General features: G+C 35.1%; 2 protein-coding genes across 3 annotated transcripts in view; one reads left to right on the top strand and one right to left on the bottom strand.

The window, feature by feature from the left end:
- Positions 1 to 16,372, top strand: part of LOC113519921 (E3 ubiquitin-protein ligase Ubr3) — a 151,192-nt gene that overhangs the window by 73,418 nt on the left and 61,402 nt on the right. The window lies entirely within an intron of this gene.
- Positions 4,296 to 14,452, bottom strand: LOC116413097 (uncharacterized). Of its 2 annotated transcripts, XM_052902244.1 has the most exons (10): positions 13,905 to 14,452; positions 13,174 to 13,330; positions 12,192 to 12,329; positions 10,766 to 10,983; positions 9,851 to 9,952; positions 9,371 to 9,495; positions 7,472 to 7,711; positions 6,208 to 6,336; positions 5,233 to 5,402; positions 4,296 to 4,524 (listed from the first exon to the last, which is right to left on the bottom strand). In XM_052902244.1, the coding sequence occupies exons 1-10, from the start codon at positions 14,367 to 14,369 to the stop codon at positions 4,379 to 4,381; spliced, it is 1,890 nt and encodes a 629-aa protein (XP_052758204.1). In that variant the 5' UTR covers positions 14,370 to 14,452; the 3' UTR covers positions 4,296 to 4,378. The 2 variants fall into 2 exon arrangements, with proteins under 2 accessions (XP_052758204.1, XP_052758205.1); XM_052902245.1 differs by lacking the exon at positions 9,851 to 9,952.

Raw genomic sequence — 16,372 nt, 5'->3', positions numbered from 1 at the left:
TCTAAAATTTAAGATTGGAATAAAATCGATGGGTCGATTTTTTTTTTAATAAAATGTTTTTTCACTATTACTTAATCGATAACTTTACAATGAATGTTATCCATGTGATAGTGAATGGTCGTTTATGTAACTATCTGTTATTGTGTACATGCATACGTAATATATTTTGTTTTGTACAATTGGAAACAAGCACTCGCGTTACATTTTATACTGTGGCTTCCATGGTATCCCCCATATATTTTTACTTCTGTTAGCTAAGGAGCTGAGCTTCTTTTGTCAAACAAGAAAATGTCAAGTCTAGCGTACTTTTTCCTTCAAAATTAGAACACAATAGATATAGTTGGAAGCAGTTTTCGAGTATGACGAGTGAGCTATCGTTACATTTCAGCAATTCATCCCACCAAATCCCAACCCAGTTCTAATTAGAGCTACTTATGTAGAAAACATTTGTAAGTCTATGATGTCTCCAATGGTGCTGTTAATGATTATGGGTGACACAGGATCGGTTGTCAATTAGGTTGTCTTTACTGCCAGATATTTTATTCTCTAATTTTTTGTAGTACAGGTTATTTTTGATCAAAGATTTATATAATGTAAGTGAGATGTTTTATGCGTATGTCCAGTTTGTTGTTCTTAATTTTTTTTATACCACTGAGGTGGCAAACAAGCATACGGCCCACCTGATGGTAAGATTACCGTAGCCTATGAACGCCTGCAATACCAGATGTTTTACGCGCGCGTTGCCGACCCAAGTCTTTTACCCCCTTTTGTTGTTCTTTGTGTATGTTTTTGTCATAATCTGACCCATAATAACTTTATTATCATTCGAAGTGATGATATAAAGTTTTTATCATCAAGTCGTTTCTCCAAATAACCTGTTCATATTAAAAATGATAATTACCTTTGCCAATAACCAATCATCTAAAATGTACCCCACAAAATTTTTGGCCCTATTTATCACTTTGTTGAGCTTGAAGCCAACTTTATTGTTTTTTAATATGCTCACCTAGAAGGACACATCATCATCATTATACCAGCTGTTACTGTCTACTGCTGAATATAGGTCTCCCCCATAAGGGAGGGTTTTGTCAGTAGTTGCCACACTTATCAGGCGGGTTGGCAACTGCCGTTAGGCTTTTGGTGATATTTTAAGAGGGATGCTGTTCGACCGTTAAGTTCCCTTAGTCTTGTTTTATTACACGCCTGGACCACGTGGAAGAAGGTCACGTGTACATAATAAATATTAAAAAAAAACGACTTCATTATGCACATACAACTATGACGGAGAACACATTCCATTGGTCATATTTGAATTTAGAACGTGGAATCTTGTATGAAAATAATTTTTCTATCGCAACACTTTTTAATTACAGTAAAAGAAAAATAGCAGCTGCAGTTTTCATAAAATTAATTGGGGTTAAACCATGTCGATTGCAGAATTGTAAAAATCTGTTCATAATCGGTGACGTAACGTAGCCACAAAAAAAAAAAACGAACAAACGAAACGAACGTTTAAAAATGAAGGGATTTTTAGTTTCTTAAAAATTAAAACGTAAACAACATGCCATCAGTTTATCGATTAATTTAGATAAAAAATATTTATTATTTAATTAATGTTGTTAGATTTTTTCATGAGATGTTATCACGGTTTCACGTTATACTAACAGTAGATAACTACTTTCCAATTACTTGATAAAATAAATGTTATTACCACTTATAAAATCTGTTCAAGGAAAATTATTGTCAGTTTTCAGAGTTCCGTTGTGAATGACCAAAACTATAGTTTGATTGTTACCTCTCCTAGTATTTTGATAAGTTTAAAACTGTTATTAGAAATACTTATTGAATAAAGCCTATTACACATTAAACGATAACTTAAATGACAAATGTGCATGATATTAGTCGATCATGCACGGGCTTTTAACGACCACGTAATTCCAGACATTTAAATAAATACACATAATGTTAAAAGAGATTTAAAAGAGTAACTGTCGAGTTTCTTGTGCGCTCTTCTCAACAGATAGCAATTTTCCGAACTCTACAGTACTCTACAAACTCCATTACTAACAATCCCTTTCCCCCGGGGGGTTATCTTTAGTAATGTATAAATTGAAAAAGCCTGCGGAACCCTATTATCGTGCAATTAGACTCACATGTCTGATTTTTTTAGATAACCTTAAAGTACCCGCTCCTTACTACTGTGTATATGTACGTAAATACCCATGCGTCCGAAACACGGGCTTGTTGTTTATATGTCGTTATCGAGTATTTACGAATATAATCTATAAACCGCTAAAATTCCCTGAAATAGTGTCCGCCTAGGGTTGCCATCCGTTCGGGTTTCCCCGGATTTGTTCTAGTTTAGAGGGCATCCGGAATGAGTTCGGGCGGGGCCAGTCCGGGTTTAAACAATTCTAACTGATTATTAAAACAATTTGTTACAGACTGTAAAAAGATTCTGTTTTGTTAGATATATTTAAAATGATGATAAAAGATGACTAAATTTATTTTTAAATCTGAAAATAAATAGGCGATTTATGTTTTTTATTACACTAACTATGTTTAAAAAACAATGTCCGGACATATCAACAGGATTTTAAAACCCAGAACTCGGGTTCTGGGTTCTAAAGTCCGGGATTTTCACGCGTTTCGTCCTGGTTATCAAAGCTTAGAGATGGCAACCCTAAGTACGCTGTTATCGGTACAAGTCTACGTATCGAGACAGAGTGGCCGCCGCGAATGCGCTATATAATAATCTATATTATTATGTGGGTAACCCACATTTTAAGTATTAGAGATTATCATTTACTAGCTTTTAACCGCGACTTTGTTCGCGTTACCGGTAAAAAAACTAGATAGACGATCTTTATTGTTTCCTCCAAAAGATTACAGTAATAAATTTATTATCGTCGTCATATCAGCCTTTAACTGTCCACTGCTGAATCTCCCCCTTGGGGGATTTTGCCAGTAGTTGCCACGCTTAGCAAGCGGGTTGGCAACTATGTGATGATGGCTTTGTGTAATTTTAAGAAAGTTGCTGCTGTCCATCCCTCGATTAAAAAGTTCCCTTAGGCGCCTCTTACGACATCCACGGGAAAGGAAGGGCTGGCCTATTCTATAGCAGGACCATACAGCGAGTAAATTTATTATAGATACAAATAATTACAAGAAATGATCACAGTGAGAAAACAATGGGCGACCTCTAATCGATCTAAAAGCGATCTCTTCCAGGCAACCTTTGAATGGAGAGGAGTAATATTAACCCTTTAAAGCCAGATTTTTTAAATCAAACAATATATAAGTGTACCCTTTACTGTGTTTACTAATGGGGAAAAATAGTAAAAAAATCAAAACGATATTTTTATATATTTATTTTGAAAAAAACGTTTGGTAACATGTAAACAGCCAAATATTAAAATAAAATCGATTGTAGGCGCCCAATGCGGTTTATAACTCCGGTATTATTTGAAACTTCAGGTATTTAAGGATTAAAATTAGCAATAGCCTATATCCTTCTCCGTTCCATATTCTACATGCATACGGTATTGCACTACGATGACTTTGCTTAAAACATTAAACCACCAAGGGCCAACAAAGCAGAATAGAAGATCATCAAAAAGAAGGAGGTTCTTGATTCGGTTGTATTTTTACGTTTGTTACCTCATAACTTCGTCAATTTTTAACCGACTTTAAAAATTATTATTTTATCTGAAAAGATACACTTACAGATTGATCCCAAAATCGCTTCGGTATTTTAGTTTTTGAATCAAAATCATTAGTTTAGCCAGCACTGAATTCATCACTGAAATAGACTTATTTTTTTTATAATTTTTGTACAAACAGCCTCAGGTCTTTTTATGATTTTACTGCTTAGTTCAAAATGTTATTATATATGTATATCGTATGTTGAAAAGACTTCGCAAGAAACCCAGCAATTAATCTTTACAAATCAATACAAAATTTTGTATTTATTTATTTACTTATTAAACTTTAATGCACCCAGCCGACCGTAGACAGGAATAACAGAAAATATTAATAATAGAGTAATAAAAATAGAGTTCATCAGAATATCTATATTATTCTTTAATTTTTTTGTTTTTTATAATCTTAAGTAGTAAATACACAGTGTATGAACACTTGATTTTGAACATGATGGATGAGCCAGGCGTAATTGCGTTCAACCAATCATATTTATTATTATAAAGATTATAAAAAAAATAAAGAATACAGAAATTGAATTTAGAAACTGTTGTCTTCTTGCCTCTTATTTCACTATAGAATAAAAGTACATTAAATCTGTAATAATTTATTATTTAATATACTTAAGAAAAATAGTACGCTATGTTACATTGATAAATCTGATAAAGAGATGCGAGCATTATGGTTGTGGTGAGGAGGGATCGCGCGGATGACGGACGCGCACGTGCGGCGCGTAGTCATAGGTGAATAGCTTGAGCGCCACGAACCCGCCCGAGCCCACCGCGCCGCGGTGCGACACGCCCGCGCCGCTCAGCAGCACTCCGCCTGCGCACGCGCACACACACGACAGTGGAAATACAATGCTCGCCGCCACCCGCGCTACTTACTGGTTTACGCTGGCGGCGTACACCAGTGAGAACGACAGATGAACATGTGACGGGACAGGAAGATTTAACCAAGATTGTTACCAGGAGGGCTGTTATTTTAAGTGCTGACAATTAAAAATTCTGTATATAAAACAATTCGGACAACAACAAAAAACGCCTGAATAGATTTTAATAAATTGTAGTTAAGATCCGAGATGGTCATGTCAGCTTTAAAAAAACCCAATCGTAAACAGTCCATTCGTTTAGGAGCTCCGATGGTACAGACAAACACACAGACACGTTAAACTTATAACACTCCTCGTGGGGGCTGCATCAAGTGCGTGAGACCGTTTGAATTTATTTTCTCTCGCGTCTTTTTATTTTTTTCATTTATATATTTTAGAGATTGCAAATTTGAGTATATGATATTAATTTCAACATGATACCTCCACATGTTCCTCAAAAAAAGAGTCTTGAAGGACAAACGGACGGACAACGAAGTGATCCTATAATGGTTTCGTTTTTTCCTTTGGAGATATGGAACCCTAAATCTCAGTTTAGAATTTGTGATTATCGCGAATATACAGACAGACGCGACGGGAAACTTTGTTTTATAATATGTAATAATAAAATTCAATATTTGGAGAAAATTAATATCGATACATACGTCCATACGGTTCCAGTGGTTGCACGTCAATGAACGGCACGGTGCTCTGCGCAGCGTCTTTGTCAAAGTCGCTGTGTGTGAACTCTAAAAATTGATCGTGTTTAGAATCCACGGGCAGTGCAGCAAGGCTCCGTGTCGGTAGGTTCGGCCGATTCAGTGTTAAACGACTCCTAGAAGGAACACCATTTTTTATAGGAGAACTTTCTATAAAGTCTTCTTTATTAGGTTTCTTTAAGAGACATAAGGATTTGCAATGTATTTGCGAAATCCTGCTATTTCAGGCAAGCATGAGCTGCGATAATTTTAGCTGTGCCTTGTGTTTGCCACCATTGTAGTATAAAAGAATTAATACGTTACTACGTACACAAACACACACACATTCGTTATGTTATTAATCTTTAGAGGACGTTCGGATTTTTATAAATACCGAATTTGGTATTTATCCAATTTGTTACGTATTTTTATGCAACTACCAAACAAAAAAACAGAATTTGTTTAGGTACATTACAAAATACAAGTACACACGTAGTCTCAGATGTCAGGAACATGGGAGTGTTATCGCAAGTTTTTATATAAAAATAACGTGGTCGATTTAAAATCCAATGTAGTACCACATAGTTTCAGTCTTTACTCAATATCTGTTTCAATTTATAATAAACTACCTACCTATATAAAATGAAAATAAGTTTGATAAATTTGTTAGATTATTAAAAAAAAATCTTTTTCAAAAAGGCTTATTATCAGGTTAAAGAGTTTTCCAGTGATAAAAATCTATAGTTCTGTTCGAATAGAATGTCTATCTCTCTCGCTCCAATTTCTAAAAAGTAAATGTGTTCATTTATACTAAATTTGTCTATGTACTATGAATCCGTATGAGATATTTATAACATTACATAATAAATAAATATAGTATGGTGTTGTATGTTCTTAGAACATACAAAAATTGTCATCCAAAAAATTCCTTTCACTGCTCACCTAGGAGTTTTGCTTCCATCTGTGTTGTCGTTGTCGATCCACATGCTGTCTTCTGACAGGTGGCCTGTTTCAAAATTTAATTTTGTTGCCCGGATATTTAGGTTCAAATGTGCGCCCAGTATTCGAAATCTGCAAAAAAAAATGTATTATGACCACTACTCGTTCAAAATTATCCCATCTGTTGTCAAGAATCTCTAGACAGTATTATACATAAACACTTCACGTTGCTTAACAGGGGACAGATTATTGTGCCTTGCGAAATCCAGGGACAAATTATCTGTAAATGATCCAAACGGTAATTTGAAAGATTCAGAGATCTATGCTAAAATCGAAATCTTGAATTTCTCGGACCGCAGGCTCTCTGTCGCAGTCGCTGAGAAAGCATTAACATCACATAAATTTTACTATTATAATAAAATTGTCTGTACATAGGAAATATTTAAGGCCTTAATAAGACTAATAGATGCCAAAACAATAATTTCTAGAAATTTTGTTTGCCTTCCTATATGTTTGTTCCAGCATTACGCAAAAACTACTGCACTAAACTGAATGCGGTTTTCTCAATTATGTTTCTGAAGGTCTAACTTAAAATCTGGCATATATTTTAATTTGATACGCCATCTAGAAATGGCCTGTTTCATTGGTTTTTCTGCTTTTAAAGTCCACGCGAACGAAGTAGAGGGCAAAAAGTTAGTCACTAGTACAAACTTAAAAGTTACAATAATAGCTGGTCCCACATCTTCGTGTGAAATTTTATTATAAGAGTTGTAAGATGTCATCTCGACTGTAAAATAGCTAGCGCAATATTGGGCCCAAAAAGCATAGTTTTTGGGTCCGATATTACTATGCACGTACCAGATGTAGACAGTATCATCATCATATCAGTCTTTAACTGGCCACTGTTGAATATAAGCCCCCCTTTGGGGGGTTTTGCCAGTAGTTGCCACGCTTTGCAGGCGGATTAGCAACCACAGTTTGGCTTTTGATGATGTTTTAAGAGGGATACTGCCGCCCATCCCTCGACCATAAGCTCCCTTAATCGCCTCTTACGACACCCACGGGAAAAGAGAGGGGTGGCCTATTCTATGCCGGGACCTCACGGCTAAATAGTATATTCAGTAATATTTGGCTTTAATTGAGATTTGCATGAAGATGCCTCATTTAGAGGTGAAACTCGTGTCGCAAAACGTGTATCACTGTTAATTACTAAATATGTATTGCTAAAGAACACAATAACGTAGATAAACTATGAAACATCACCTACCTCACTCCAGTTAAAACCCATCCAGCTGGCGCCACCAGATCATCTAAGTCGATAGCTCTTGTCCCATGATTCAGAGTGTGGTAATCTATGCCGTTTTTCATGTTTTGATCATTTATTTTGATTATTTTGTTGGGGAGCCAAGAGCCGGGACTGACGATACCATTTTTAAGAAGTGTACCTTCGCTGATTTGAATATGGAATACATTATTCTGTTTCACCAGACGAATTCCAGTTACCACCCTGAAAATTATTTATTGTTAAACTGTCATTTAAACATGTGTATTCTGAAAATATGCTTTTTACTGATATAGTCTCCGATAATACTATTATTAGTTGACAAATAACATTGTTTATTTTTTTGCATTTTTGGTAAAAATTGAAGATTATGCCAATCTATTTTCTTTCTTGAAAAGATTGTCGAATCAACTGAGTTTTGAAATTTAAAAATAATTTACGGATATCTTATTCCCATTATAAAAAAAAATACCAAAAAGGATTTAATGGGGGATGACTTCATCATGTAAATTTCGCGTTTTATTAGTAACCAAGTAACTAGTCTGGCCATAAATACTGTTACATAAAAACTTTTCTTTTTTTCATCTTTTTAATTTAAATTTAAAACACGTTTATTATTTTAAAAACTTCTTTCCATTTTGCGCGATTTCACATGTTTTTTTGTATTCATTATCAAATTACAATGTGGAATGGGGTGTTAAAGAAAATAGGATTGCAGTGAGATCACCTTGCACAAAGTATATTGCGTAAAGATATAAAGCCGTCGGTCATATTCCAGACACTTCAAAAACTTGCTATCAGCCGTATGTTCGTATATTGTACTATCAACAGATACAACAGCACTTCTTCTGTCGAAAAACAGAAAAGATCGGAGTGGCCGCTTGCTGTTAGAACTACAAAGGCTGTTAATGCTAGAATTAGTTGAAACCCCAAAAGGAAGCAAAAAATCTTATCGCGAGAAATAAAGATTCTCGCTAGGACTATGTCGCATATTATAAATCAAAACCTGAAGCTCGGAGCTTATCGTCGATATACAGGGCATGCCCCTAATCAATGTTTACAATTAAAGAGAGTGGATCGATCAAAACACCCGTCGCGATACGCAGGTGAAAGGCACAGAAATATCCTCATTTCCGATGAAAAAATTGAAAAACACTACAATAAGCAAAATGATAAAGTATACGCTCACAGTTCTAAAGAAGTTGCTCAAGTGGTCGGAAAGGTACGACGTGGTCATCATCCTGTATCAGTGATGGTTTGGTGGAGCCTGTCTTATCAAGGAGTCACTAAACTACATTTTTGTGAAAAAAAGGAGTGGAAACTTCAACCAAAGTGTATCAAGATCTTGACAGTCTTGGATCGTTTTGTGAAACCTTTCAGCAATACACTTTGTAAAAATATATCTTGGAATTTCCAGCAAGGCACAGCAGGCACGAACTGCCCAAGCCTGGCTTGAAACCAACGTTCTAGACTTTATAAGAGTTGAAGACTGACCCTCATCTAATTGAGACCTCAACCCTTTAGACTTCAAATTATGGTCAGTTTGAGAGGACATGACCTGCTCTAAACGACACGGTGATATTAAGTCTCTTAAAAAATCTTTGAGGCAAGCAGTGGCGAAATTTCCCTTGGAAACAGTGCGTAAATCCATAAATTCGTAGCCAGATAGATTAAAGGCCTGTATAAAAGCCAAAGGTGTCATTTTGAATAGAATATTTTTTTTTATTTTTTGCTAATAAATATGTAGGTATAAATTTTAGTAATATTACATTACTTCATAAAGAAAAATACATTTTCATTTGTAACAGAATTTACGGCTGGACTAGGTAGTTATTGTCTTGTAACATATGCACGTCCTTATGTGCACTATAACTAACTACTAACTTGTTTTCTCGAATATTGGAGGTGGCTTCCTTGAGACTGAAGTAGCGGTCGGAGTTTTCTGGGTCGTCGCATAAGCACATGCAGTATGAACAGTGCAAGAACCACCCGCGCCACCACGAGTTCACCTGCCGACAATTTCTAATTTGTCCAATTTTTGTTTGATAACAATTTCGTAATATAGTTAAATCATTGACTTACTCTTTTTACTCTTAACGAATTCCTTAATATTCCAAAATCAATGATGAATAGTAAAAATATTGCTTTTTATAAAAAAAAATATATATATCACAAAAAAAGACCAACTTTAATCATGTAAAAACCAGTTATTTTGATTTAAAAACACATATATCTTTTTTATTTCTAAATCGGTTAATAAAACACGGAGTTATGAGGTAACAAATATAAAAAAAAATACAACCGAATTGAGAACCTCCTCGTTTTTGAAGTCGGTTAGTAAAAGAATAGTTATAACAGTATTACTTGGTACGTATTTCCTTTTTGAAGAGTACAATTGTTTGCTTCTCCAAACTTGGGTCCGTTACTATATCGAATCCATTCATAACGACGATGGCTTTTATAGCTCTGTGGATAATACGACTATATCATTATTAATTTCCTACATAAGATATATGGAAACATTCTTCGCTGTCCACGGACCACAAATTAGATATTTTGTCGTCCGTGCATAGCGCACTTCTGTTTTAATATATATAAATGCTTGTCCATTCCCATGGGTGTCGTAAGAGGCGACTAAGGGAGGGCGAGAGATGGGCAGCAGCGCCCCTCTTAATGGACAGTTCAAGGCTGATATGCAGATGAGGACTAATACTATATGAAAGTGATTTTGTTTGTCTTGGCGTTGTTACTTCATTTTTAACATTATTTGAGTTATTTTTACTATTATTTTATCCCTGAAACGCGCCCATTAATAGGAGCTCCTATCGAGTTCGAAACTAGTCGGGTATCGACATAGCCGATATAAATAATTACAGTGCAGCAATTACATTAATATTTGTACATACATAATGTTTTTACATTTTCGGGCCGGAGAGCGTTAATTGCCTATGTACGTATTTAGAATTCTTCTTATCTGCACTGCAAAATCAAGTATAGTTTCCTCTGTTTTGGGAGAAAAAAGTAGACACTTTCCACGTCACTCCATTCAGTGAATACCACCTGATGTTGTTTTTGCTATCTTAAATTTTATTCGATTTTAATTTCATGCAAAAAATACGAATTATTCAAGCAGACACCAAGGTAGGCTTTCCAGTTACTTCGGAGAAAAGATAGATGGTAACGTAAAGCAATTGCGGTCTTTTTATATTGAATCTATATTATTCTTATATTGTCGTCTATATATAATACATAATGAAAATATAGATAATAATAACTCACCGAAGTACACACAGTCATATCGGACTTGACGAAGTAACAACCAAGTATATGGCCTTTACACTTAGGTTGTCTCGAGCAAAATTGGTCCTTAAAACAATTGTAGTACTTGGCCACATTGTAATACTCGCAGTTTTGCCTACATGTGTTTTCATTGTTCATGTTCACTTCGTTTTCTATATAACCTTGCATTAGACGGGTTATTTGATCGTAAGTTTGCCCTGCAAATTAAGTACATCCCTTCTTTGCGTTATTTTTTTTTACTGGTAAAATAAATCAAGTTGATATAATTTATGTTCAAAATAAAAAAAAATGGTTAAAAAAATAAATTTGAAGGTATCCAGACACGATCAACTTAAAGTGAACTTGATCTTTTATATAATTTTTGGGCATTCAATGTTATGATGGAAATTTCCACCATTATGCAAAGAATAGGGATATACTGCAACTAGCTTTTTGCCCGCTCCTTTGAACATGTGGAATTGAGAAGTAGGACAACCATTGAAACATAACAACTTCTTATTGGCGCATCAAGATAAAATATACACCAGTTTTAAAATTAGATCTTTAGGAATACAATTGTGAAAACTGCATCGCATTTGATGCAGTAAGTTTTGCGTAATACCGTAACAAAATGCGTATACGTATAAGAGAAACAGACAAAATGTCTAAAAAATATTATTTTTGCTTCTATTGCTGTTATTATGATCCTTCATATCAATTTTTCTTCTATATCTCCCATACACAGACAATCTAGTTACAGTTTTATTATGTCAGTAAGAAGTAAGGTGGTATGACCTAAACGTTTTATTGTTTTAAAATCTTCTTAAAACTGTTCTTAAACTACGTCGAATTGTATTCCTGTATGTTCCTTGAATGAAATCTCTGTTTAAATCTCAGATAGTTAAGAGAACATGCCATAGTTTGTTCCACTAAAATAAAAAGTTTTTGGAATTCTTTGTCGCCTGCAGACTGCTTCTAGCCTATCAATCTGTAATAACTCATTTGCAGTAACGTGCAACCTTACAGTTATATGCAAGGCTGTACCTAAATGCACCAGATGTTAGGAATTTTTTAATTTATTCAAAAGTACTTTAATGATGCCGTGTAGGACCCGGCATATAATAGGACATCCCTTCCTTTCTCTTGGCTGTCGTAAGAGGCGACTAGGGAAATTTATGGTCGAGGCATGGGCAGCAGCGTCCCTCATAAAACATCTCCTAAACCCTGACTGCGATTGTCAACCCGTCTGCCAAACATGCCAATTATTGGCAATCCAAAAGTTGGAAAAGGCCTATGTTAAGCAGTCGATAGTTGACAGCTGATATGATGATTATCGTGATTTCGATGAAACCATCCGACAAAGATTATGCGGTATTAATACATCAATTAAAAATTGAAAGCTAAAAGGTAACGAACACCACTGGACCTTCTATATGTTGTAGTGGGTCGCAGCGGTACAGTTCCCTTGTCGCATTAGCCAAAGCATTTCCAGTCTTCTCTGCTATCTGTATAGCGTCCCCTTCATATTGCACTCTCGTCTGATTTACCTCTTCTGTTATGTTGCCTGTAAATTAAAAATCACTATTGTAATACTACAAAAGTGAAAATACTTTAGCTGTATCCTCCTCTCTCAATTGTATCCGAGTCTATATTTTGATCCCTTCTACATGCATAAAATCAGCAGTTAAATTTTCTGTAGTAACAATATAAATAGCATATACATGTTTTTGGTCCTCTGAATATGTCTTTAGCTATCTATAAAGCGTCACTCGTATTTTCGTACCCTTATCATGGTATATTCATGATTACATACATCCTTGTGTTAAATTATAATAATAATTTAACCACTATCTACTTATTTACATATTAAAATTTTATATATATATATATATATATATATATATATATATATATATATATATATATTGTGGTATTGTTTTATTTTATTGTTATTTTTCCTTGTCAAAAACATTGTTTTAATTACATAATTATATACAGCAGGAATTATTTAAAATTTATTTGAGGTCTTCTAATTATCTTGCTACATTTTTTTTATTGTATTTATATATATATATATATATATATATTATTTTTTTATTATGTATATATTGTATTTATGTAAATATTCGCATATACAATAAATGTTATATCATATTTTGACAATGAAATTTGGAAACAGAATTCAGAAGTTTTTTTTAATGGGTGATAATGGAATGGGAACCCCGCCCGGTATACGCTATCGGTATACGCTGGCGGGTCATCAGTAAGAGTTGACAGGTGAGAATGAAAAGGCAGATCAGTTAGCCCATCGTAACGAATTCCACTAGAGTTGAACCGCGTAGAGGTCGACCTGATAGGGTATATTGTTACTAATCCCTTGTATACTTATGTAGATAGGTTTGTTGTACCTGGTCGATATATCTTCAGTAGCATCCAAGAGAACTGCATCATGACGTAGCCCTTGATCTCCGCCAGGGCTATGGTGTTGTACAAGTCGTAGATGAGCTGGTGTGGAGACACTTGTAGCTCGCACAGCTCCGATCGATTATAGTATTTACGTTGTTCCTATAACATATTGTTGTTTAATTGCCACCCTTTAATATGGTCAAGTATGTGAAAGATATTTTACCACGGCCAGAATAGAAAATATTCAAGATTTTATTGTCTTTAAAACTAACATGCTTTTAAAGCTTATTTTTCTTTTTACAATTCTTTTAATGTATCTTATGGGAAACTTTTGTGAAAACTGATGTTTCTGAAACTTAACAATTTCGAATTTGCGTTGATTTGTGAGTTCCTTTCTTCTTTTATATGTGTACGAGCAGAAAAATCTCAACAATTGAAGTAACTTTATATTGATTTAAACGATTTGTGTGATAACTTCCCTTTAAGTGTAGTTCAGTGCAGTCGAGAAATAAAAATCGTACGATTTTGAGTTCGTGTGAGTTGAGATTCTTGCCTTTGTATCTGATAATAAACGTCATACCTGCTGATGGTATAAATAGAACCCTCGAGTCACCTCGTCAGTGTATTAATAGAGAACAACATCCCCCTTTTAAAAGAAGATACCTACTTCCAAAAGTGGTACTTTTATGGGTTGTTCAGATTAAATACAAATACAATATGTACTACAATTTACCTGCAAAACGTTTTGAAACATCTGATCTCTTAATACTGACTGATGGAGCTGAGACATAGCTCGAGACACGGCAGTCTTAGGATCACTGAGCACACTCGCCGCCAAACTCAACCACTCCCTGACGCGGGCTGGCTTCACGCCCGGCTCGGTCTGCCGTCTCATGAACTCCAAGAACGTTGCGTACATCTCTTGGATGTGCCGCACTTGCTTCTGCGGCTTTTTCCACCACGAACTGCTGAGCACTGGTGGGGCCGCTAGCGGCCATCTATGAATTTCACCGTCAAATAATACAAACACCTTGGCCAGGTCAATGTCAGCGGAGCCTGACGTACGCCACTGCTGGTCATTTAAGTGAATCCATTGTTGCCTTTCTATTGTAAAAATTTTGTTTCGTAGCTTATCTACTGGAGATAGTCCCTTTGTGGGTACGAATATAAACAACGCAAAAAGCCATAGTAACCTCATTATGTCAGGGAATTACTTTATATATTATAAATAATAGCGAACTTGCGTTCAGGACGCATCATTTCTACAGAGTGGCGTCGATGGGCGCGTGCGGTAATTACCAGTTGATAATAAATATGTAGTGATGTCCCTGAGAGACATCCGTAACTAGTGTCGATAAGGTTTTAATTTAAATATAATATAATGTATTTTGTTTTTTATTTTAATTTTTTTGTTATACAACTTAGAATGGCAAACAAGCTGACGGCCCTGTTGGAAAGTGGTAACCGTCGCCTATAGACATGAGCAGTACCATGAACATAACAGAGTATACTGTTTCGCCCATGATACCCCCCATGCGTTGCCGTTCCTGAGGACTATATTATTATACTCAGATCTGCAAAAGCGGTGAAAAAATCAAGCTTCTAAGTCGACGCAATCAAAAGATACGGCTGTTTATGGTCCGTTTATATCGCATATTTTGACATTAGCAAAGGGTATTAAAACTTATAGGGTACTTCCCGTTAACCTAGAATCATGAAATTTGGCAAGAAGCAATGCCATGTAGCACAAGTAAAAGAAAAAATCTGAAAACTGTAAATTGATTAATTGAAGTAATTAGCACAAAAAAAATAAAGCTAGATGATTTTGTACGGAACCCACGTTGCGGGAGTCCGACTCACGCTTTTTTTCGTTAGTATAGTAATTTTTGCTTAGTGTACTTAAAACTATGACAGTACTTAATTACTAATGTAGTAATCTCCTTAAAAGTAGTTTTTATTTGCTAATTGATATACAAGTGGAACGCGGAATCGTTCCTATAAATGGTGTCTATTTCTCAACAAGTTATTTTTTGCTTTACAAAGAAATACAGCAAAACTGCAACTTTAATCGACACTAAATTAATCTCGGTGCAACATGATTATGATGCCTATAGATTGCAAAAAGAATTGTCAAAATCAGTTAAGAATTGGCCACGTGGCTGCAAAGCACATGGCCACAAATAGTTCTAATAACACCCTTACACTTCTCTTACCACTTTATAAGTCTGGCTTTATGTCAGACTCCTTCACCATTTGAGCTTCAATCTAAATTTTTACCAATTTCAATAATGAATTACCGTAATCATGATTCACTGTTCATTCCAAAGTTTGACTGGTAGAGAATGCTACTAGCATTAAGTCCGCCTTTTGTACCATATTTTCTTTTGGTCAATTAAGTTTGTCTAGTTCCTTTGTTTGAAAGTTTTCCCAATATTGTACACCGCTCTACCCGCTGACATTGATGCTCCTTTCCACTTTGAGTTTGCTCCAAGAGAACTCTTTTAGAGTTAAGCTCGCCTTTGTACGTTTGATTCCCTCTGTTATATTTTTGTGTATAATTGGTGTGTACAATAAACTATTAAATTAAAGTTATTAAAATAAATAAACCATGTTATCAATGTCGCCTAAGAATTGATGACGACTGATGACGTCATTTTAAATTAAGATATTACTGTACGAGGTCTGTCCGTAATGCGAGAAAGAGGAGTGGGGAGGCGTTTGATTCCCTAACAATGTTATATTTTTGTGTATAATTGGTGTGTAATCAAGTTTCTCTCGAAACTCGGCAAGAATAAACATATTCAAGAAAATTAAATGTCAAGACAATATTAAAATAAATAAACCATGTTATCATTATGACCGAACACCCCCCCTATTCGCCGGATTTGGCCCCGTGTGACTTCTTCTTGTTCCCAAAAACCAAATTGGTACTTCGGGGGCGGCATTTGGGGGACATAAATGAGATAAAAAAAGCTACGACGGGGCAGCTGAGAAACCTACAACAGAGGACTTTCAAGGAGCCTTCTCACAGTGGAAACGGCGTTGGCACAAGTGCATTATGTCACAGGGGGAGTACTTTGATGGGGATAAAATTTATTTACCTGAATAATTGTAAAATAAAATTTTTAAAAAACTTTTATACGTACTTTCGTACAAGAATGTATGACTTGTTTCTTTTCATAAGGTACAGTTTTTTCTTAA

The sequence above is a fragment of the Galleria mellonella genome, unplaced genomic scaffold, assembly GCF_026898425.1.
Source record: "Galleria mellonella isolate WM207_F2 unplaced genomic scaffold, CSIRO_AGI_GalMel_v1 utg89, whole genome shotgun sequence".
NCBI lineage: Eukaryota > Metazoa > Arthropoda > Insecta > Lepidoptera > Pyralidae > Galleria > Galleria mellonella.
The sequence above is the reverse complement of the archived record's forward strand: the minus strand, read 5'-3'. Positions and strand labels throughout refer to the sequence as shown.